The 21,905-nt window shown below is 54.7% G+C and overlaps 12 protein-coding genes across 12 annotated transcripts; 3 read left to right on the top strand and 9 right to left on the bottom strand.

The window, feature by feature from the left end:
- Positions 1-298: 298 nt before the first annotated feature.
- On the top strand, positions 299-4,650 carry VTJ04DRAFT_10250 (uncharacterized protein; the record flags this gene model as incomplete). The annotated part of the gene is made up of 2 exons (XM_069357969.1): positions 299-2,317; positions 2,380-4,650. 2 exons carry the CDS (start codon positions 299-301, stop codon positions 4,648-4,650), a joined length of 4,290 nt encoding a protein of 1,429 aa, XP_069214984.1.
- A 453-nt stretch (positions 4,651-5,103) lies between these two features.
- On the bottom strand, positions 5,104-5,808 carry VTJ04DRAFT_10249 (uncharacterized protein; the record flags this gene model as incomplete). The annotated part of the gene is made up of 2 exons (XM_069357967.1): positions 5,104-5,684; positions 5,748-5,808. 2 exons carry the CDS (start codon positions 5,806-5,808, stop codon positions 5,104-5,106), a joined length of 642 nt encoding a protein of 213 aa, XP_069214983.1.
- Positions 5,809-6,424: 616 nt separating this feature from the next.
- VTJ04DRAFT_10248 (uncharacterized protein) lies at positions 6,425-6,850 on the bottom strand (the record flags this gene model as incomplete). The annotated part of the gene is made up of 2 exons (XM_069357966.1): positions 6,425-6,741; positions 6,808-6,850. 2 exons carry the CDS (start codon positions 6,848-6,850, stop codon positions 6,425-6,427), a joined length of 360 nt encoding a protein of 119 aa, XP_069214982.1.
- Positions 6,851-7,492: 642 nt separating this feature from the next.
- On the bottom strand, positions 7,493-8,234 carry VTJ04DRAFT_10247 (uncharacterized protein; the record flags this gene model as incomplete). Its single annotated transcript, XM_069357965.1, has 2 exons — positions 7,493-7,867; positions 8,082-8,234. 2 exons carry the CDS (start codon positions 8,232-8,234, stop codon positions 7,493-7,495), a joined length of 528 nt encoding a protein of 175 aa, XP_069214981.1.
- A 181-nt stretch (positions 8,235-8,415) lies between these two features.
- Positions 8,416-8,906, bottom strand: VTJ04DRAFT_10246 (uncharacterized protein; the record flags this gene model as incomplete). The annotated part of the gene is made up of 2 exons (XM_069357964.1): positions 8,416-8,801; positions 8,858-8,906. The coding sequence occupies 2 exons, from the start codon at positions 8,904-8,906 to the stop codon at positions 8,416-8,418; spliced, it is 435 nt and encodes a 144-aa protein (XP_069214980.1).
- A 547-nt stretch (positions 8,907-9,453) lies between these two features.
- Positions 9,454-9,812, bottom strand: VTJ04DRAFT_10245 (uncharacterized protein; the record flags this gene model as incomplete). The annotated part of the gene is made up of 2 exons (XM_069357963.1): positions 9,454-9,677; positions 9,731-9,812. 2 exons carry the CDS (start codon positions 9,810-9,812, stop codon positions 9,454-9,456), a joined length of 306 nt encoding a protein of 101 aa, XP_069214979.1.
- Positions 9,813-10,309: 497 nt separating this feature from the next.
- Positions 10,310-10,570, bottom strand: VTJ04DRAFT_10244 (uncharacterized protein; the record flags this gene model as incomplete). Its single annotated transcript, XM_069357962.1, has 2 exons — positions 10,310-10,479; positions 10,549-10,570. The coding sequence occupies 2 exons, from the start codon at positions 10,568-10,570 to the stop codon at positions 10,310-10,312; spliced, it is 192 nt and encodes a 63-aa protein (XP_069214978.1).
- A 1,067-nt stretch (positions 10,571-11,637) lies between these two features.
- Positions 11,638-12,612, top strand: VTJ04DRAFT_10243 (uncharacterized protein; the record flags this gene model as incomplete). The annotated part of the gene is made up of 4 exons (XM_069357961.1): positions 11,638-11,719; positions 11,771-11,813; positions 12,281-12,446; positions 12,529-12,612. The coding sequence occupies 4 exons, from the start codon at positions 11,638-11,640 to the stop codon at positions 12,610-12,612; spliced, it is 375 nt and encodes a 124-aa protein (XP_069214977.1).
- Positions 12,613-12,903: 291 nt separating this feature from the next.
- On the bottom strand, positions 12,904-13,280 carry VTJ04DRAFT_10242 (uncharacterized protein; the record flags this gene model as incomplete). Its single annotated transcript, XM_069357960.1, has 3 exons — positions 12,904-13,022; positions 13,078-13,197; positions 13,256-13,280. 3 exons carry the CDS (start codon positions 13,278-13,280, stop codon positions 12,904-12,906), a joined length of 264 nt encoding a protein of 87 aa, XP_069214976.1.
- Positions 13,281-13,908: 628 nt separating this feature from the next.
- On the bottom strand, positions 13,909-14,371 carry VTJ04DRAFT_10241 (uncharacterized protein; the record flags this gene model as incomplete). Its single annotated transcript, XM_069357959.1, has 3 exons — positions 13,909-14,096; positions 14,176-14,217; positions 14,281-14,371. The coding sequence occupies 3 exons, from the start codon at positions 14,369-14,371 to the stop codon at positions 13,909-13,911; spliced, it is 321 nt and encodes a 106-aa protein (XP_069214975.1).
- A 386-nt stretch (positions 14,372-14,757) lies between these two features.
- On the top strand, positions 14,758-15,548 carry VTJ04DRAFT_10240 (uncharacterized protein; the record flags this gene model as incomplete). The annotated part of the gene is made up of 3 exons (XM_069357958.1): positions 14,758-14,857; positions 14,934-14,990; positions 15,370-15,548. 3 exons carry the CDS (start codon positions 14,758-14,760, stop codon positions 15,546-15,548), a joined length of 336 nt encoding a protein of 111 aa, XP_069214974.1.
- A 1,343-nt stretch (positions 15,549-16,891) lies between these two features.
- Positions 16,892-20,344, bottom strand: VTJ04DRAFT_10239 (uncharacterized protein; the record flags this gene model as incomplete). The annotated part of the gene is made up of 5 exons (XM_069357956.1): positions 16,892-17,046; positions 17,123-17,185; positions 17,260-17,344; positions 18,180-19,719; positions 19,770-20,344. The coding sequence occupies 5 exons, from the start codon at positions 20,342-20,344 to the stop codon at positions 16,892-16,894; spliced, it is 2,418 nt and encodes an 805-aa protein (XP_069214973.1).
- Positions 20,345-21,905: the final 1,561 nt, after the last annotated feature.

Here is a 21,905-nt window from a genome sequence, read left to right as displayed (position 1 = left end):
CTTCCTTCACTCCATCACGGCCGACATCTCAACTCCAAACCTCTCTCCTCGCTCGAGTATTGCTGGCTGGTCCCGCCCCGGTGCTTCGCGATATACCCAATCGACCGAAACTCGTTGAATTCCATCCCGTCCCACCGCCATCGAGTGCTCCTCCACCATGTCCAGGCACCCCCGCGGTGCTCTGTCGCTCCCACCCAACCCTTCATGAGCCTGTCCTCGATCCTCAACTCGAGCCCCCGTCCTCATCTCTCTACCTACGTGACGGAGCCCCTTCCCCGTCCCCGCTCCCGCCCTCGCCATGAGCGGCCGCGACATGTCCCGCGCCGAGCGCTTCGAAGATGAAAAGAGACGCATCATCGAGAGCTGCTTCAGCAAGCGCGACGAGGACGGCTCCATTCTCGAGACCTACATCACCCACATTCGCATCACCGAGTTCCAGACTTCCCCTACCGCACCGCCCCCGCCCTCTGCGAGGGTGCCCCAGAACGAAAAGCCCCGCATCATCATTGTTGCCGTCCGTAAGTCGGGCCGCGTCCGCGTTCACAAGTCCAAGGAGAACTCCAACGGCACCTTTTCTATCGGCAAGACATGGAACCTCGACGACCTGTCTTCCATCGAGTCCTTCACCGGCCCCACTCCCATCGCCAACTACAAGCAATGGGCCGGCGATGTCGGCTTCGTCGTCACCCTTGGCAAGCCGTACTACTGGGAGGCCCAGACCGATAAGGAGAAGAAGTTCTTTATCGCCAGCCTGATCAAGATCTACAACAAGTACACCGGCGGCCGCACTCCGCTTCTCACGGGCTTCGAGCAGCGCGAGCTGGATCAGGTCCTCAACGGTGCCCAAGTCCGGAGACAGCCCGACCGCCCTTCTCCGCGCCCTGCGCCGCTCGAGCCAGCCCCAAACAGCACCACCGTCTCCCTATCGTCTGCGTACAATATCCCCCCGAGCACGTCCTCCTCTACTCCCTCTGTCACGGGTGTCCCCGACCGCCCGCCCACCTCCCGCAGCGTCATGGGAACCGCCAACGGCCCGTCGTCTTCGCCCGCTCAGAGCTTCGACTCAGGACGCCCGCCTATGGATCCTTCCCTGCGCAGGCTGGGTGCCAGAAACCAAAGCCAAGACTCTGTTGCCGCGTCTATCACGGCAAGAAGCGACGATGGGACCAGCAGCCTGCGTCCCAGCACCAGGAACGGCATGAACGGGAGCTCGCCCTTTCTCCCGCCCGAGTCCCCGATCCCGCAGCCAGAGGATAAACCTCCGGAGAGGAGGAGACCTCCAATGGACCCGTTGCGGACCTTGCAGACCGATAGGGACCTGGTTCCTGCCCCTCTCATGAGTCCGGGAATGCGCAGGGAGCCTGTGCCCCCGCCCCGTAGCAGCGAGAGGGTCACAGGTCGCAAGGAGTCGTTCAGCCGACGCAATGACAGCCTAGCAACAGGCAGCGATGTTGGTTCGCCCAAGGACAGCACGCCAGATCTCCTTGGCCGCACGTCGACCTCTACGTTGCCAACCTCACCACCTGATCCTCCAACGCCACAATCCGCTCCTCCTGCGGAAGAGGCGTCACCTCCGAAACCCCCGCCAGAACCCGAAGAGCCGGTCAAGCCTGGCCTCGGACCCATGATTAAGGCGAAGAAATCCAAGGGAGAGATTGCTGGGGCACTGTGGAAGGCTGCGTCGGCGGCCACTGCGTTCAAGCCGCGGCCCGGTGGCGCCGCTGAGCGTCTGCTTAAAAAGGCGGAGAAACCCAATGACGGGCCCGATGGCATCACGGGTGTCATTCCGGCGCCCAAGCCGGTGCAGAAGCCGCCAGAGCCGGCACCTGCAGCGGCCCAAGGCGATCCTGCGAAGTCCAATGTCCCTGCAGTGCCAGAACTCAAAGTCACCGAGACGGATGGCACACAACGGCCGGAAAGCGGCGCTGAGCCTGCGCCTGCCAAGGAGAAACCCAAGAAGGATGAACTTCTTGAGGAGGAAGAGCGGCGGCGGTCGATTGTGGTTGGCAACGACGCCAAATACCTGGCCACGCTGGGCATCGATCCGTCGCTGCTCAACAACAACAAGACCACCGAGTTCGCCAAGTGGCTGGACTACTTTGGGTGGGTGCCCGGAGAGAAGATGCGCACGCGTACGTTTGACGATGTGCGCGCCGATCTGGATCGCGAGCTGAGCAGGGCCCAGGCGGGCGGCTGGCTTGCGAGGTTTCAGGAGGAGGATGAGCGCGTGGAGGCGATCAAGAGGGGCATCGATCTCGCGATTAGCGAGTGTGATGAGCTGGATAATTTGTTGACGCTTTATAGTGTGGAGCTGTCGGTAGGTTTTGCTGGCCACTACGATTGCGTGATGGATGGGATGGCTGACGCTGTTTGTGTTAGACTCTGTCTTCGGATATCGCCTATATCGAGGCCCAAGGCCAGGGCTTGCAGGTGCAGGCCGCCAACCAGAAACTGCTCAAGAAGGAGCTCGAATCGCTGCTCGAGACGTGCGCCATCAACCAGTCCGACCTGGACGTTCTGCGGACGGCCCCATTGGAGACGGCGGCAGGCGTCGAAGAGATCGAGGCCGCGTTGGTTACTCTGTTCAAGGCCATGATCAAGATCGACCCAACCCTGGGCAACAGCGACGCTCGCGCCAGCGAAGACGCCAACGGCGACCACGCCTTGGGCTTGGAAAGCGACTACGGCAAGATGCGCATCGTGCAGGAGAAGAAGGAGATGTATCGCACCGAGAGTGCCCAGTTTATGCGGCGGCTGGTCATCTTCATGGAGCGGCAGTTTTCTGACGCCTATGCCGAAACCAAGCGCGCTCTTGACGGGGCCCTGTCCAAGAAGGCCGACGCCCGCAACCACGAGGCCGGCCGGGATTTGCTGTGGATGTACAGCCCGCTCATCCTCTACGCGCGCGACGTGGACTTGGATAACTGGGATCGCATACTGCAGGTGTATCAGGACCGCAGCCACCCGGTGTACAAGGCCGAGTTTAAGGATGCAATGGAGGCATGGAAGAAGAACGCGCGTAGAGCGATGGGCGACGAGAGCGAGCTGCTGTTTACGGCGCAGCAGGAGAAGAAGGAGGAGGGTCTCAGCACCACGGCGCGCAAGCTTACCGTCAAGAGGAGCCAGACGTTGGCGAGGCTGAGGTCGCCGCTCTTGGACGGCAGCCGGTCCTCGGACAAGACGCTCGATGGCAAATTTCTGCCGCACGAGGTGTTTGCCGGCGTGCTGGATGACTTGCTGCCGCTGGCCGAGATGGAGCAGAATTTCATCGTCGACTTCTTCCACGCCACGACGCTCGAGCAGACGGACTTCCCCGAGCTGGTGGCCGCTGCCCGGCCGCAGGACCGTCGCGGCGGGGATTTGAGGAGACACCGCCTCATGGAACCCGACCGCGATCTCGCGCGTCGGGTCACCAAGGCCATGGAAGCCATCTTTTCGTTCCTCGAGACCAGCCTGCAGCAGCTCATCGACTGGGCGCTCAGCTTGGACCCGCTGCAAGGCGTGGGCATCCTTGCCACGCTCGAGCGCAAGATGGCCGACATGAGCCAGTCCAACCAGGACTTCCTCAACAACGTGCTGCAGAAGCTGCACGGCAACCTGGAAACCCGGTTCAAGAAGTTTGTCGACGACCAGGTGCGCGCGATCGAGGAGACCAAGGTCAAGATCAAGAAGCGCAAGGGCGTGATTAGCTTTGTGCGCATCTTCCCGCACTTTGCGACCGCCATCGAAAACATGCTGGTCAATGTCGATCCGGCGCTGCCGATCCGGAAGATGGTGGATCGCGAGTACGACCGCGTGCTCAAGAGCATGTTCGACTCGTTGCGCGTCATCGCAAGGGAGAACCCGGCCTTGGGCAGCGCCGGCGGTCCCGCGACGTCCAGCGCCAACCTCTCGTCGTCGGCCGCGTCGACAACCACAACCATCACCGCCGCCTCGTCAGCGTCCGCGGACCCGGAGGACAAGGAAGCCCTCAACTTCCACATCCTCCTCATCGAAAACATGAACCACTTCCTCGAGGAAGTCCCCGCGCACACGTCCGGGTCGACGCACCAGCCCTCGTTTGACCGCGAGGTGCTCGCCGACTGGCGCGAAACCGCCCAGCGCGAGCTGCACGAGCATCTGCAGCTGTACCTGGCCGCTGTGATGCGCCGCCCGCTGGGCAAGCTGCTCGAGCACCTGGAGAATATTGAAGCACAGCTGCAGGCAGGCAAGGCCCCCTCCATGATCGCCGCGCAGCCGAGCAACTCCAAGACGGTGTTTAATAAAGTGCTCGGGCAGTATGATGCGAAGGAGGTCAGGAAGGGGATCGAGGCGCTGAGGAAGAGGGTGGAGAAGCATTTTGGTGATGACGATGAGAGTAGTAGTAGTAGTGTGCCGAGGCTGCCGGGGTTGAGTCCTGATACGGCGTCGTCTCCGGGCGGGTTGTTGACTCCTGGTGGTGGTGGTGGTGGTGGTGGTGCCGGGGGAGAGGGAAGTGGTGGTGCGGCGAATGCTAGCTTGGTGAATCGCGTGTTGAGGGAGTGTGAGAGGTTTTATGGCGAAGTGGAGATGCGGATTGGCAAGGTCACGACGGATGTGTATGGTGGTGATGTGCTGTTTGAGTGGCCGAGGCAGGAGGTGAAGGTGGCGTTCTCGGGGATTGGGAGGTAGTGATGGTTAGCTCGAGAACTAGGGGGGGATGTGATGGTGCTGGGCAGAGGGGCAGTAATATATTCATGTGTTTTGTGTGTGTGCCAGTGAGAGTTTTAGTTATGTGTACGTCCCGGTGTTGATGCGTTTTAATGATGTTAGAGCGTTGGCCTTGGTGGTTAGAAAGAACTTCAGGTCAGCGTGGAAGAAGATATGCCCGATGTCATTGATGATTCTCGAATTCCGAAGTCTGCTATGAAGTCCCTGATCTCTATCCCCTGTCCACCTTGGGTATCCCGTCCTGGTTTTGTCCACTCCTCCCGGTATCGACTTGTCATTTGCATTTGCCATTCTTTTTTTCGCCCCGTAGATGCCCATGAGCCAAGCCATCAGGAAGCCGCTCCATTGCCACGCTCAGGCAGCTTGGCATTCCACCTACTTGGTGAATGCCATGTCTGCTTGCTGTTCCTTGGTTCAGGCTTGCTCGGTCGCGCTCTCGGGCTCTTGGGCAATCTCGGAAAGCTTTTTTACCATGAAGAGCATCTGCCGGATCTCCTTCAGCAAAGAATCTTCTAGCTTACGAAGAAGCTCTTGTCTCTGATTGCGAAGCTCTTCTTTCCCCTTGAGAGACCCGTTTGCCGCATCGACAAGTTCATTCTTCACTTTGAAGGACTCTTGTGTCGTCTGCAAGAGCTCGGGATGATTCTTGAGAACCTCTTCTGTCCCTGAGAGGAGCTTTGTTACCGCCAGGAAAAGCTCTTCTTGGTGGAGAAGTGACTTGGATTGCTTCTCGGCAAACTTCAGTCTTGCCTGGTGTAGCTCTTGCTTTGTGAGAGGCTTCTTGGAGATTTTTTTGACCTTGTTGATGACCTCCTGCATTGCGGAGCAAAGCGCGTTCATGAGAAGGTCGTCTTGCTCCTTCGAGATCGAGAAAGTCGGCTTGTGTGCCTCATCCGTCTCGGATCCGGCTTTGTCAGGCGCAAAGATGGAGGCCAGTAGGCCGAGCTGGTCCTCTGTCAGGCGCTTGGCGAGTACCTCCGGCACCGTAAAGTGGTCTATTCCTATTGTTAACTTGGTCGGGTTGGTGAGAAAAGTTGATGAGAAAAAGTTTAACTCACCTGCAGACGGCGGGCCGGTCATGCTGGAAGAGTCGGCGTCGGGCATGTTGGCTTCGGCCATGGTTGATGGATCTCTGTGTCAGAGAGTCAGTTCACGAATTTTTGAACACAATCGTTCGATGAGTATCTCAAGTGAGCTGTTGAATACTTATTGGGTCGACGTTGTGATGTTGGTTCGAGTGGTTTGGGATTTGGATATCGGGTATGCGAAGAGAAACTTCCTGGTGGTTTGGTTTGGAAGTTTGGAGGTTGAAAAAGAAAGAAAACTCGAGTTGACGCGGAGAAACTGGGGTTTATTGACTCGACTTTGCGTCAAGTCAGGTTTTGGAATAAGCAAAGCCCGCCAAAGAAACCTTATTAATGGATTAAGTTTTCGAACAACACAGTTCTCCCTCGCCAACGCCTGGACCACCTGCTCTGCGAGCTTCAACCTTGAAAACTTTCACGCCGTTACTGACCGAGGAATTGTTTACGCCTTTGTTCTGGCTATGGGGCTATCTAGTTCCTCTGTATCCATCCCGGTTGGTGTCTACCCCCAGCGTGGTGAAGGAAGGAGTCCAAATTCCCTAAGCCTGTCGTCCAGATCTCCAGTCTCACATCTGCCCACGGGCCAAGTCACCGAACTGCTACCCCATTGGTGCTCGTAGTTCGACATCCACCAAGTTCCTCCTCTTGTTTCAGTGGGGCTTTCCGGAGGCCTTGATAATCTCGCCTCTTCTAATCTTGTTGGCAAGCTCCTGAAACACCATGGCAACCCCTTCGCCCTCCCTGGAGAGCATCCTGACCTCTTCTATCGTGGCCTTGCTCACTGGGATGTCTCGGGGGATCGCTGCGAACTGGTTGGAGACTTCTTGCTTTGCGACAAGCATCGCGGCGTAGATCGACTCGAACTGCTCCCGCGACATCAATGACTCGGGAGCAAGAACAGAGACCACCAAGTCGAACTGTTCCTGGGACAGGTATTTCTTGAGGAACTCTGGCACCGTGAATTGGCCTAAGACTACTTGTTAGGTCTGATCTTGGGCCATGAGAAAAGTTCAACAAAGATAGCTCAACTCACCTGTGGTCGGCAGGTCTGTGAGGTCGGACTTGGTCTCGGCCATGGTTGACAGGTCTGTGGATGTGAAGATCAATTTCATGAATCTTCTACGTGGTAGCGTATTGCAAAACGAGCATGTCAAATAAGGTGTTGAAGACATACTGGGTCGATGTTGTGATAATTAGTGGTTCATGAGGTTTGAGGCTTGGTGATGTGGTTGGGTGTGGAAAGAGAACCTTCCCTGGTGGTTAATTGGTTTGGAGGTTTGTGGGTGGAAGAAGGAAGAATAAGGTTGAGTCGAAGTTTGGGAGTCTGGACTTGTTGATTCGACTTTTCAGCTGGAGTTTACTTCATGATTTTGGACCAAAGGTGCCCGTCAAAGAAATCTTAATGGCTTAGGTTCTCCATCATAATATTTCCGTCACCGCAGGGACACGAAGAGCATAATGTACAGGTGGCCCAGAGGGAGTCGCGGCCTTCGTATTTAACCCAACCCCCTCCCCAGGGTTAACATACTAAGTGAGCTCAATCAGCAGCACCGTTGAGCTTCCTAGAACCCTCTGGCCTCATGCTTAGCAGGTATTCTAGAAGCCGCTCTACTTTCAGTAGCCAACTCACCACTCCCGTCACCACCAGCCCATACGCCACTCAGTCCGATACTTGAGTCCCCGTAAACGTCTGTGCGCAACTTCAAGGCCCTGACTCCCTACTCTCCAGCCTCCAGGGTTCTTTTAGCCATCTCCTTGCTTGCCATGTTGCCATCATCCGCTTTTCTCTCGTTCCCTTCAACCCATACCTCCTCTGTCGCCCTCACAAGGTACAGCTTCATAACTCCCTTCTTCTGGAGTTCATGTTTTGTGCTTTCCATCTTGTTTTGCAGCTCAATGTAATCATCAGTCATCTTGTCGAGGCTGGTGATCTTCCCCTCGACTTGCTGCAGCTTGTTCAAAAGCTCGTCCCTGATCTTTTCAAGACGGGCCCTTTCGCCGTTAACCAGTTGGAGCTTCTTCTTGACAATGATGTTTCCGTCGCCGTACATAATGTACAGCATACGAGTGGGGGGGCAAGCGAGAGGGCCGAGCTATGAAACTGTCTCTCTTTCAATGCTCTGGGCTACATAGGTTCCCTCAATAAATCCTTAATAGTATTCACCATTACCTATACCCCCTATTCCTCCCTATTTCGACTCCCTCCTTCCTCTCCCGCCTCCACAGTTACTGATTTATCAGTCCCCTCTTGAGAGGGTCGTACTTCGTATCTTGAAGCTTGTTTTCGATATTACTGTACTGGTCCACCTTGGTGTCCAGTCCATTGATTTCGGCGTTCAACCCGTTGAGCTTCTTGATAAGTTCGCCTCTCTGCTTCGCTAGACGAGCGCGCTCCTTGTCAATGGCTTGTATTTTGCGTTCAAAAATGATGCTTCCGTCGCCACATGCGACGCACAGCATATGGGGGTGGACGAGTGAGAGGCTGAGTTATGAGACCGCCGCTCCATTTCAATGTTATTGCTGGGGATTCCCCCGAAGACTTCGATTCTTGATGTCCGCAACTATATATATCCTCTATGCCCCCGCCTCCCCTCACCTTTTCTCTCTCACAGCTTCCTCCTTCCTTTGCTGCCTTTTCAAGTTACGGCTTCATCACTCCTTTCTTGAGGAGCTGATTCTTTGTGTCCTCCATTCTGTTTTGGAGTTCGATATATTGATCGGCCGTGCTGTCAAGCGTCGAGATCTCCCCTTCCAGCTTCTGCAGCTTGTTCAGAAGGTCATCTCTGATCTTTTCCAGACGGGCTCTTTCCCCGTTAACAATTTGAAGTTTCCGCTCGAAGGTGACATTTCCGTCGCCGCACGCGACGAACAACATCCTCAGATGACCGAGAGAGAGGGTGTCGATCACCCTGGAGCGGTTGTTCTTCTTGTACTCCTGCTCATACAGGCGAAGGCTCGGCTCGACCATTTTGTTGTAGTCCTTCGGTTTGGACTCTGCCAGCTCCTTGCAAAGCATCCTGGCTTGCTCTGATTGTTTGGTTAGTTCTGGTTGTCATGGAGATAGGAATAAAGGTTTGCCTTACCTGCGGTGAACTGGTCGATGGGTTGGTTGAAAGACTGTTGAGGAGCCATGGTGATGGATCTGTAATTATATACGAATGTTAGATGATGGATCTCTGGTTCATGGCCTTCGATTCGTGGATGAAGTCCCGTATTTGAAGACTTACAGGGCCCGTGTTTCCAGCAGTCTTGGTTTGTGGTGCTTGAGATTTGACTGTTGGCTTGTCGGTTGTGTTTGGGAAGGAATGTGAGCAAAGAGGTTTGCCAGGAGGTTGTTTGGTTTGGAGGTTGTTGTAGGAGGAAGAAAAGAGAAGCAATTTGGAATCGAGTTCGAGGTTTAATACTAGCAACTCGGGCCCCTTTCTCAATCCCTTGGTTTCCCATCAAAGAAACCTAGGGATTAGGTTCTCAAAGGACTATTAGATTCTCAGGGGTTAGGTTCTCAATGTATTATCAGGTTCCCGATGGATTAGGTTCTCAAAGAGTCAATTGTTCTCCCAAGATAGACAATGAAGCTACCTGATGTCTGACACACATGGCCAACTCATATCCACCAGGAGTGACTCCTTCAGCCTTGTTTTTCGTTCCTTTGTTTACGCAAACTCTCTCAGTCATCACTCTAATGCTTCTTCGCCAAACTCTTCCTCAGCTTCTTCTGGGCCCTGCGGGCCTCCAACCACCACCACTCCGGCCTGAATCCCAGGCGATCCTCCTCTCTATCCTGGTAATTGACAGACTTTGCAATAGCCTCGAGAACTTCGTTGAAAGCCATGCGCTCGTCTATGGTGAGGGGACGGGGCTTTTCGGTCGGCTTCTTGGGCTCGTCATCTTTGCCCACGGATCCTGTCAGCAAAGGAGATCGTGTTGATCAAGTGGTACGTCGACAGCGGACTTACTCAATGGGATAACACGACGAGGGGCCGCCTCGATTTTGGTCACTTTGGACCGGTCAATGGCGGCATTCTTGTCGGCCATCATTGCGGTTTTGTCTGAGGTCTTGTTGTTTGTCAAAGGCACCACAGACCGATTGACGTTGTTCATCATCAAAGGTTCAAAGATGTTTTCCGTTTTGAAGGCTGACAGGGTCGCCGTCACAGGTTCGGGTTTGAGTGTTGTCAAGTTTGGTTGTTGACTGGGACTTGGGGGTGGAAGGGAGTGGTAACGGGGAAGATCTGGTCGTAGTTGGGTTGTTTGGGGACCTGGAGACGGTCGAGGTCAAAGGACGTGTCACGTTAGCGCTGGAGACCGAACTCGGGACACATGCCTCAGGCCAACTAGAAACTGAAGAGGCTCATTTGGGTCATGGAATATTGGACGGAAGTATCCGACGAGGGCGGTGTGATGTCAATGTATTTATTAGGCTCCAGGGCCTGAGATGAGATGTATCTGATGTGGTTTAAGTCCTTCGAGTAAACCCCCTATCTAACCTCCCCGTCCCTGCCGTCCCTCATTTTACTGGTGTTTCCGGGTTGGAATCACAGCTTTGACTTCTTCTTGCCTCCATCCCAATGTTGTTGTTGCTCCCTCACACGCCTTCCCGCCTCCTTCATTGCCTTGATCCAGATGTCGTGGTCCTCCTTGGAGACCTTCTCGTCCATGGACTCCGTCGATGACTGATGGACCTCCTTCTCGCCGCCCTTCTTGCCTACCAAGTGGTGATGCCTGAGTCAGTACGGTTATTCCTGACCAAGTTGGGGATGATCAGGTCACTGACCTTGATCTTGATTGGAAGGCATTGTGTTTCGTGTGTGATGATTTGCCTGATGGAAGATTTGCTCTCTGTGCTTCGAACGTCAGCAACATTGTCCGGGTAAGACAAGTGGTATTGCCTACATTTTGGAGGGTTTTGGTGATGCGAGAAGCCTTGATCACTTGGATGATGTTATGGAAGCACAACACGATGGGTGTGGGAGAGGAGTAAGTGGAAGAAACTGGGGTCTATTACAGAAACTAGCCCTCTTGATAGCCATCAACGAGCCAACTCATCAATGTTAGGTTCTGCCCTCCCTTTGTTGGCTATCAATCCCATCTGAACCCATCCAAGTTCTGTCCAGCCCGTTCCTCCGACCTAAACCTTGACCGTAATTTGAGAGCCGCTCATAACTCGTGCTTTGCCTCACCACCCGCAGAACGTCTTCTGGCGGAGCCAGCCCATTTCCGGCAATCGCATGCCTAGACCTTCATCTCTGCACTACCAACTTTGTGAGTTTCTTGATGGCTGCCGGCGACGCGAGGCCCAGCAGTCAGGGGACGAGGGGTTCGGCAATGGCGGGAGAGGTTGACTGAGCAATAAACAGCAAACACCTGCGTAAAGACCTGAGGTCAGTACAAAGGAATCTAGGAGAGACACGTCATGGATGTGGGTGGGTTTACATGACATGATCGCGATAATACAGATAGGAGGGATGGTCGAGGTTTCTGTTGTCGACAGGTCAGATATATACATGCCGGACATTTAGACTCAAGTCACTGGCGCTGATCTCCCTAGATGCTGGGTGAGGAAGAGAGCGTGGATCAACCGGGCTCATGAGAGACCAGATGGAATATTCGTGGGATATTTAACTTGTGGAATTTGACGAGGCTTACTCATGAGAAAGTGGTTTGCCTTTGCGGGATGACTCAATGAATACCCCCCCAAACTAAAGGCTCACCCTTGTGTCCTCCTGTCCTTCGTCTTGTCCTTTCATCAGCCCTTTCTTTTCCATCCTTGATCCTCTCTCCCTTTCCATTCTTTCCCTTCCAGTCCTCTCATACATTCTCTTTCTTTCCAACCCACAGCAAATGTTGCCATTAATTCCGCCGAATGGTAGTGGCACATGTAGCTGACGGCGCGGCAAAACTCGTTATGGACCCGACGACGGCGGCGTCGTCTTCTCGCTTCCATTGTATGTAACCTTCGTCGAAGTTCCTCCAATCCGGCTTGATGCTCCTCCAAGGTGTGTTCCATTGCTGTCAACCGGTCCTCAAGATCTGCAACGCGTGTGTCGAGAGACTCAGCTTGGCTGGCGGTGCCCTCCACTTGCTGCTCAAGTTGTTCAATGCGGGCGTTGAGGGGCTCAACTCGGACAGTCGCCTCCGTGCTCTGAAACTGACCCTCTTGGGATGGAGCCTCGGCTAATGGGAGTCAGGTCAGCAAGTAAATTCTCTACCGGAGACAAAGTGGCACAGATAGCTGGCAAGAGTTGCTCTCGTCGGCATTCTTGCAGTTCGACATCTTGATTTTGATAGATCTTGTGTTTTGGGTGATGTCTGGCAACTGATGGTGGAGGGGATCAATGCTGAGAGAAAGTCGATGTTGCAGGAAAGGAAATGAGGGGAAGTTTCCGGAATATGAACTGAAGGAGAGAGAAATTGGACCGTTAAGGAGGGATTTCGTCGCGGAGGGCTTTCGTCGTGGAGGGGCTGTCCTCAAAGAGGGCGTTCTCACCAACAGATATTAATCCCAGAAATGTCGGCCTCACCGAGGGGCGCGAGAGCGGCGGGAGCAGCGACAGCAGCGACAGCGGCAACGACAGCGGCGACGACAGCGGTAAGGGCGTCGACGGCAACGATAGCAGCGACGGCGTCATCGACCTGATCAAGAACTACAAGTGCGCCTTTTTCATTCCAGTGGTTATTGCTACGGCGTTTCCGCCCAGGCGTGAGCTACAAACGCCTACTGTACATTGGTAAACTCAAGTTCGACGGGTGCCAGGACATGCTCCATGGACAAAACGGCCGCGGCGCCTGCAACGAGTGCGTGATGCGAACTCGCGACAAGTATTCCGGCCCAATATAACTTGTCGTAGAGCGTACATCGATCATAGATGGGTGATCTCCATAGAACGGACATCATCGCAAAAGGTTTACCGCTGAAGAATTGGATGACTTAAGTAACATAGTCACCAAGCAAAGGCATAATGTGTGAGAGCGGGATCAGGCGTCCATTGATTGAGAATTATCCTCCCCAGTCTCTCTTAACGGGCCGTTGTGGCCCGTTTGTCTTGTTATCCATCCTCTCAGTCCCAGATGGACCACGCTCCCCAGAGTTCCCATGGCTCTGTATGTTCTTGGTTGAAGCCGCAGCCTGTCAGAGCTTGGCCTTGAGCTTCTTCGGGCAGGGACTGGCCACCAACATGAGGCAAAGATTCAGAAGCGCACGCTGCTTCATAGTCAGAGCAGTTCGCCACGTGGCGAGGCTCGCCATTTCTGGCACACTCGGTTAGCAATGGGACTTGATGTGACGGATGGAGTGAGGGCTTACCCATCGGGTCATTCGAGGCGATGATGTTTTTGATGCGCTCCTGCAGCTGGAAGATATGGGCTACCTCCTTGTTGACATGCTCTTTGAAGAGGGCTGGGTTGTTGATGAGAGCGTAGAGCTCTGGTTGTTTTGTCAGCAGTCGAGCTAACATAGAGGGGACATAACAAAGATCACATACTCTTGGACGCGTCGTCGTTGGGCATCTTGTCAGAGAGGGGTCTGTCGATGACGTGTCCAAGCCTGTTTGATGAGGGTTGAGAGGAGTTGGCTGGTGAGTAGAAGATGACTGGGGGAAGAAAACCGGCGGTTGAGAGTTCGTCGGCGGGGGAATTCTAGAAGAAGAAAACTGGGAAGAAAGACAGAAACCTAAGCATTGTTGCCGAGGAACATTCACAGTCTCGGCGGAACAAGGCGGAAAGACAAGATACCGCGAAGGGCAAAGTGTCGTGGAATGGCGGGCCATGGCAGAGGACAGGACCATGTTCAAGAACCGAATACAAAGTGGTCGTGGCTTGCGCCTGTTCTTGCGCATGTTTGCTCTTCCTTTGGTTAACGCCAGCATCATTTACAACTGGATCACGGGTGTGGGTTGTTGAAATTGTTCGCTTGAAAGCCCAGCTCAGGTAGACAATAAAGCAAAGAGGGAAGGCAAGAGGGAGGGCAAAGGCAACAATCACCCAGGAAATAATTCAGATTGTTGCCCGGAGTTCAGAGAGGATCTGGTATTCCGCTGCTCACTTTATCCGTCCGAATCCTTAACCCTTCCCGTCCCTTTATCTGTCCGGATCGTTAAACTTTCCCGTTCCCCAGCAACACTCAGAAGGCAATCCCTTAATAGCCCGCGAGGTCAAGGAGCTCGTCCTCAATGGCTCCCAGATAGCTGTTGCCAGCAGCTCGGATGAGCAGTTGGACTTGTCTCTCGAGCGCATTGAGGCGTTCGTTGAGTCCATCAAGCTGGTCATTGATCCTAGTGACATCACGCTGGATGCCCCGGATCTGCTGCTGGGTACGCCTGTTCTCTGTGCCTTTGGTTAGCACCCAGATGTGAATGGAAATGTCAAGTTATACAGAGGCTGGGATAGATCCACACGAACTTACCCAAGTTCATCCGGCGGATTTGATTCCTGGCGTTATGCAAGTCTATTGATCCTTAGGTTAATACAACTCACTGTTTCGAAATGAAAAGAGTAAATCGTCACATACAATGCCACATGTCGCGCAGAGCCCGGGTGAGGCGTCCCAGGAAGCGCCTCAGCCCAGGGGGCCACGCTGCCCAGGGCTGCTCCTCATCCATTTTGGCAGGCGGTCGGTGGGGCCGACAACCAGGCGTGTAAGGTCTTCATGGTCAGCAAAACCTGCAAGTTGACTCAATCTGAGCGGGCAGCTGAGTGAGTGTCAAGACTTACACTTGACGACGTTGAGACGTCGTGTAAGTGGCCTAGCTGTGGCGGTGCAGGTGTAAGTGTGGCGTCGCCTGTCGGGACTTGTGGCGTCGCCGGTGGGGTGGTGTGGCGTTGTTGGAGGAAAAAGGAAAGAAAAGTGGCGCAGCTCTCGGGAAGTTCCGGTTTTGAACCAGACGAGAAGCGTGGGTCAACAGGAAAGCGGGGCAGTGGGCCGCAGCGGGCCCTCGACATAACTACCCTAACCCTTCCTCTGTTCCAAGTCACCACAGCACAGCCGATGGCCTCCGCGACGGCCAACACGATGGCCACTGCGACCAAGAAGGTTCCCATGACTGCCGCGACGGGCTCCGCGACGGGCTCCGCGACTGCTGCGAAGGGTATATAAAAAACTACAACGAAGCTGGGACTATCAACATCACCGTCCTAACCCTTCTCCGGGTCACTACAGCACAGCCAATGGCCGCCACAACAGCAACCGCAACTGCAGTGGTCCCTGCAACTGCAGCAACGGTAGGAAACCACAATATAGGAAAGGAAGGAAGGAGCTGTGGCGTTGTGGAGGTGTTGGCTTTTTCGGATAACCCTAACCCTTCCTCTTCTCCTTGTTATTGTAATAGTAGGGATGGCTGCCCGTGATATTGTTTGGCGTTATCACCTTGAGCTACTCTTATTTCACAACTGCTTAAACAGATCCCGCTTGGCCGGGCGGATCAGGTAAACAGGGTCCCCGCCGTCCAAGGGGGGTATCACCTATAACTAGAGCGACGGTTCATATCCGTGACTGCGCGACGGTAGGAAGGGAGGAACAGTATTGTCTTGGAAGCCGTCGCGGAAGCCGTCGCGGAAGTGTTAGCTTCTTAGGCTAGCCTAACCCTTCCTCTGCTCCAAGTCACCGCAACAGCAGCGACAGCTGCCGCAACCTTGTCGGCGGTTATTATCCCCCGTGACTACTCCGTACAGCGACGGCCTGAGACTGCACCGACGACCACCGCGACGGGCACTGTAGCTGCGGCGGCGGCGACAGAACCAACGCCAAGGTTGCTACACAATCGTTTTGTTGGTTGTTAAAAGGCACCACAGGCTGGCTGGGGATATTCATTTGCAAAGGCCCAAAGAAGTTGGAGTCTATCTTTGAAGGCTGACGGGGTGGCTATGACGAGTTTGATTTGGAGTGGTGGTAGGCTTAGGTCTTCCCCAGCGAGCCTGTTGCTTATGTCCTCAGCTGGTTGGGCTTCTCCTTATCCTGTTTTCGGCTTACTGTTCACTTTTCTTCTCATGACCTTGGGCTTCGTTCCTTTACTCGAGGGGGTGGAGCTGGACTTTTTCCCCCAATCGCTGGCAGTCGTTTCTTCATCTTGATAGCGCTGAGCATCGAGAACATCAATTTCTAGTGTTTTTCGGCGTTTCTGGGTGTCAGGATTGCGAGATGAAGCTTATCTTCCATCTTGATCGGCAGCAAGCTAATTACTATCACACAGCTGGCACCCGTGTGTCCACTGGGAACACCTCTCCTCGTGTTCCAATAAGTCTACCTGTTGACTGGGATTGGCGCCGGAAGGGAGGAGTATTGACACTGAAACACCGTCCTGGCAGCGACGGCCTCCTTTAGCATATCAAGAGAAAAATGACTCCTGAATTCACGAAACAGGATCATGAGGACAGTCTGATGAGGATCCGGAATTTCAGAACGCCGCGATCACAGTCTGCGGCTTAAAAACTCTGTAACTTAATCACTGTCCTCAGCCTAAGGCGTTCGCTCATCGTGTCGAGTCGTGCCTTACTAGCTTCCAGCATCTGGGAGATCGTAGCCCATGTCTCGCTGGAGCACCATGTTCTATGCTCTGGCATCGCCAGCAAAAAGCACGCGACGTAATCCCGCTCCAGACGTTCTAGCTGCATCTCACCTCGACGACGAGCACCTACTTGGACTCGTGGTCCAGCCGACCGGAGAGGAAGTTTGTTCGGGGTCGTACTATGCGTCATATAGGTATACCAGGAGTATGCCTCTCAGGTGCAACGCTTTCTTTTTACTTGGGCATATCGCACCTTGGTGACAACTACGAAGCGGCGGAAACCGCGGCGGCAGCCGCGACAGCGGAATTGTACTACGTTGTGCTTAGTTAATTAACTGACCGCTGTCACCACCATCAACTCCCGCTTCGGCTCCAAGACCATTAACGCCGCACATACACAGTCATAGAATTTGCGAATTTGCAAAGCACCACGACAAAACAGCCCCGTAACCCAGAAAGCTTGTTTTTACGAGGAGATGAATGGAATCTTGGAGGGAAGGCTAAGGATCTCTGGAGGTGTTCTATTTACTGTCGGCTCTAAGAGATTGGGTTTTCTTTTACCGTCCCGTCCCGTTTAATCCATCCCCGAGCCCAGCATGTATGTCCATCTCCCTGCTCCTAAAGCTTCTCCAGCAAGGCTTGCAGTTCCCTTTGCATTTTGTCCACCCCTAGGATCGCATTTTCCAAGTCATCTTGAATGCCTTGGACTTGGACCTGCTGCTGGCGGACGTTATCATATACCGCCAGCACCTCAGTCATGAGGTTGGTCTGGCCTGGTGTGTTTGTCAGCACTTGGGCCGGTCACCCAGAGATACCATTGTAAGACATGAAGCATGGATGGCAACATACTTGTAATCACTTTGTACGCAGCATTCTGCGCGCCCAGAAGGTATCGGAGCTGGATGTCGTTCACTTGCTGGAAAGCCAGCACCTTGACCATGACCGACACGGAGATGTGAAATCGTTGAAGGTAGGGTGGGACATACACTCAAGGAGACGCAGGATGTGGGTACGCAGCGCCTCGCGGGAAGTCTTTTTGTCGGCCATCGTGCTGCTTGAGACGTGCTCTACCTTGCGAACTCGGAATGTTAGCCAGACCACTAGACTCTTCTGTTCGTGAATGGGAGACGTCACTGACAAATGAAGAGGTGGTTTATGTGAAGGACGTTCTGCTGGATGCGATATTGGAGCTGAAGTTCGAAAATGGGTGTCTGAATTTTAGCTCGGCCGTTGGAAATGATGGGAGTGCATTTTGGTGGTTGAAGGAAGAAAGAAAGGGAGGGATGGGATTTTCATGTCAAAAGCAGTAATTAAGGAAGTATAGATAGCCATAACCGAAAGTAAATCCGGAGACCTTTGTGTTGGACCTTATAACCTTAACCTTCGCCTATGTTGTTCAAGAGGAAGAGGACATAGATCGGTTGGACCCCCAGAGACACGCAATAAGCAACGCCTCCATATTATACCCAGACACCGCATCTTGGACCTGGACAGCATTCTTATCTTGTTTGTTTGCAATCCATGGATCAAACCACAGGGTTCTCACAAAGTTTGGATTAGATGATGCCCTAGATCAGGAGGTATTGGGAGAAAAGTCGGGATCTATTCAGCCTTCAAGACCAACCGACAGCAAGTCATCACCTGACAACACACATCTATTCCCTGACTAAGCAGCCTCAAACACCTATATATGCCCTTTACTCCTTCCATGTAAGAACCCTTTTATCTTCCAACTTCCAGATCCATTACTACCCCCTTCTCTGAGCCGAGAAAGATGCGCCAGACTCCTTGTTAACCTCCTTACACTATATCTACAAGGGAAATATCAAGCCCAATTTTGCATTCCGCCATGAATGTGGCCACCTCCTTGTCCCATATCAACCCCTCCCCCCAACTGGCTAGGCACCATCCCCAGCCCCATCTGCTGCTGCTGTTGCTGCTGCGGCGCCAACCCAGGTGACACCGGCATGGGGATACCCCCCACCATATGATGTTGATGCTGATGTTGATGCTGATGATGGATATGTTGTGCTTGCTGTTGCAATCCCTGCCCAACCAACGGAGCAGGCGCAGCAGCAAACCGGACGTCCGTAAACCCCCCACCACCCTGCTGGCCGCTGGTGGCGGGGATCGAAGGAACCGACCCCGCAAGTGAAACAGGGACAGACACATCATCCATGTCGGCATCCCCATCAGCGTCCGGATCCGCGTCAGCATCCGCATCCGTCTCTCCATCTGCGTCATCTCCGATAACATCGTCATCTTCTTCGTCATCCCGAACAAGACTTGGATGACGATCTGGATCATGATGGCCCTCCTCGCCTCGCCGATGGTCCTGCATCTCCTGATCGTCGTCGTCTTCCCTGTTCGCCTCCGAGGACGCACCGCCGGCTTGCTGTTCGTCAGCTTCTTGGATGCTGATGGACGGCGCGCGGCTCAGCACGGCGGGGGTTGACGGAATGCGTGGGGTGAGTGACTCATCGGTGGACGCGGCCGCCGAGGTGAGATAGCCGCTCGTTCCGGGCCCGCCGGCACCGGAGACAGAGATGTTAAGGTTGATGTTGGCGGAGGATTGCCGGGAATGTAGATGTAGCGGCTGATGGGTTGAGGCGGATGGGGAGATGTTGCCGGTGGAGCTGCGCGGGCTGGGGTCGCTGGGGAGGGCGGCGGCCGTGTCGAGGGAGCGTTGGGCTTGGAGACCGGCGGTTGCGGCCCGGGAGGTGGCGATGACGTCTTTCCAGCGGCTGATGATGGAGGAGATCAGGGTGTCGAGGGGGGGTTGGTGGTCGCCGACGCCGACGCCGACGTATTGGCCACGGCTGACGATGCCTTCTTCCATGGCGCGGGTGAGGAGCTTCTCGTCGAGGTAGAGGGTTGGTGGGAGCGGGATCCGGAAGGGTTTGGGCTGTTCGGGTTGCGTAACTTGGTCGAGTTGCGATTTCAGGTTCGCCACTTCTTGACGGAGGAGGTGCTGGGCTTCCTTGAGCCGCTTGACTTCCTGCTGCTTTCGCCCCACACTGCGTGCTAGTTCCAGCCGCCAGAGCTGCTCCCGCTGTTCTTGCCCCAGACCATTCCAGATGGAATATGTCGCGGCGAGATGGTCGTAGACGTGCCCTTCCATCTGCTCGGCCGCCTTTTCGGCCTTGGCAATCCTAGTCCTGGGGTCTCCGAGAGAAGGGCTAGAAGCATCGACAGACTCCTCGGCGACGGACGCCGCCGCTGCTGCACACGCAGTCTTCCACCGCTTGAACTCGTTCCGGAAGTAGGCATGCAGAGCTTCCAGCTGAACATGGCCCGGCGGAAGGATGGACCACGAAGTCGGCGTTGGATGCTGCGTCGTGGCGAACAGCGTCGGTGGTGGCTCCAAACACTGAAGTGTCAAGGCCGGGAAGTCCAGGGCAAAAGGGTCAAAGTCAAAGGGAGGTGATTCAATGTCGATGAGGAGTCTGCGAACATGTCAGCATTGCGACGAGTGAGAAAGAGCAACGACACTCACTTGGCAGCTCTTAAAGAACCGAGCAATTCCCTCAACGCCAGCTCGGCAGCTCGCGAAGTGTCCTCGGCATCCTGTATCCTCTGCCTCATGTCGAGTTGCGCCTTCAAGACTTGCTTATCCACAACCCGGCCCAACCTCCTGGCTCCCCAACCATCGTCAAAGATATCCCTACCACCCTTCCCATCGTCTACGGTTAAATACCCAGATCTGAGACTGTCTCTGTGAGAAACCGGCGAGGGGTTGATGGACGAATCCGGGTCCTCCGAAGCCGAGCTCTTCCTGGACGATGCCGTCAGGGTTCCCCCAATCGATGCCGTCCGACGTGCTACACCACTCCGGGGCTGTCGGCGTGTGATGTTCTGCCTGAGCTTTCGTATGGCCTCGACGTCGTGGATCCCATCCGGGGCCTTGGGATTCTTCTCTCGGATGTAGAGATCGAGATGGCGGCCCAGGGAAGAGGACGTGAATGCCTGGTGGCAGTACGGACAGGTGCGGTCCTTGACGGCCTTGGTGGTGGTCGGGTCCCGACGGCCGCTCGTCGTCAGACCCTTACCGCTCGTGTCGGCCATGGCCATGTGCCGCGGCCTGGGTGGTCAGAGACCGATGGGGGGAGTAGTTTCAGGGAAGTCCACAAGGAGATTCTGTCAGACGAGGCTTGAGAAGCACGGCAGTGGCTGAGGGTTGACCCGTCTGTATGGTAACTATCTGCCATATCATCGGCCAAGAGCCATCAAGCTTTTTGGAGGGTTGCCGTCGGGGACGGCCGGATGACTTATTTAAACCCCCGGCGGAGAGGTGAAGGAGTGGGCCATTTTTTGCTTCTCGGTCACCGTCACCGCCTGGGGCCGCGACGACCAGATGACTCGATACTGCTTTCGGGATCCCCTCCCCCCTCCCCCCCCCCCCTTTCACCCCGGGTAGCATTTTGGAGCATGACAGGCTTGGAGTTAAGCCAGGGTCCCGGAAGGAAGCCGGAGGACCTTGGGGTCGTCGGTATAACAAACAAGCTTACGAAGCCGCATATGTACGGGCGACGCAACGCCTTGATTGCAGAGCGGAGAAGGGACGGGAGCGTGCGTAGGCATGTTGCGAGGACCCAGTCGTGAGAGGTCCAGCATCAGCTTTCAAGACGTCGGACAGAGGTAGATGGCGGCTCTCACACTGGGCAGCGTAACACTCATCCATAGTTCTGTTTCGGCATGCCGTACAGTACATACAAGCGACCCGTTTGCGGCTCTCCGTTTCATGCCGCTTATTCATCCTTCACCAACGTCACGGATAAGTGTTGTCGCGTTGGGCAGACGACGCCAACCTTATTAACCAGGCAAGACGAGCCGCCTCAAAGTGTGGATGCTGGCGCGTTAAGTCGGCCCCTGCTGCAAACCACGATCCTGATATGAACGCGGCGGAGTCTGACGTTGTCGTGTTGCCCAAGCGAACTTGAGGAAGGCTGTCAATTTGCTTGGCGCTGATCCTCGCGGAATGGCCCGAAGCGTCGCTTTGCCACCGGCGTCTTGTCCAACCCAGCCTGCCGGGGCGTTCCACTTGTCCGAGACCCAAGCCATAAACACAACACTGGAGGCGGCGCATGCGATTTGGCAATGAGTTGTTGATTCTGAGAGTTCGAATGTGACTTGCCTCACAAATCAGAAGTTGCTCAAGGGAAACAAGAGGGATACTATAATTAGTACGGAGTACCGTCACAAGCCTCTGCACAAACGCTGATCCAGTTCTGTGTGTGAACCTATACGGAGCACAGAAATAACCGGTCGGATGGCTTTTGCTTTGCTGCTTGGGTCCCCGCCGTTATGTCCAGACGCGATTCTGGAACAACAGAAAACCGTTCTGGCGGCCTTCTGGAACTGTCAACCGCTGCAAACCCTGCACGGCACCAGCTGTCCATTTCTGGTCGCTACCGCTGCAACTTGTTTCTCTTGGTTCTTGTCGGGCCGTTTCGGTAACCACAACAGGACCTTGCGTTGTGTTGATGTGAAACATACGGTTGCTTTTTCGAAGAATGAGAGCCAATTTCGCCCACCAGAGAGTTTCCAACCCCTTTTCTCTGGAACTTCCACGGCCCGGGGAGCCTGCAACCGGTAAGTTTAGGCTCGACTCGGACTGCTTGGCGGACCCAGA

Source organism: Mycothermus thermophilus (assembly GCF_041956435.1).
Source record: "Mycothermus thermophilus strain CBS 625.91 unplaced genomic scaffold VTJ04scaffold_7, whole genome shotgun sequence".
Classification (NCBI taxonomy): Eukaryota; Fungi; Ascomycota; class Sordariomycetes; order Sordariales; family Chaetomiaceae; genus Mycothermus; species Mycothermus thermophilus.
The sequence above is the reverse complement of the archived record's forward strand: the minus strand, read 5'-3'. Positions and strand labels throughout refer to the sequence as shown.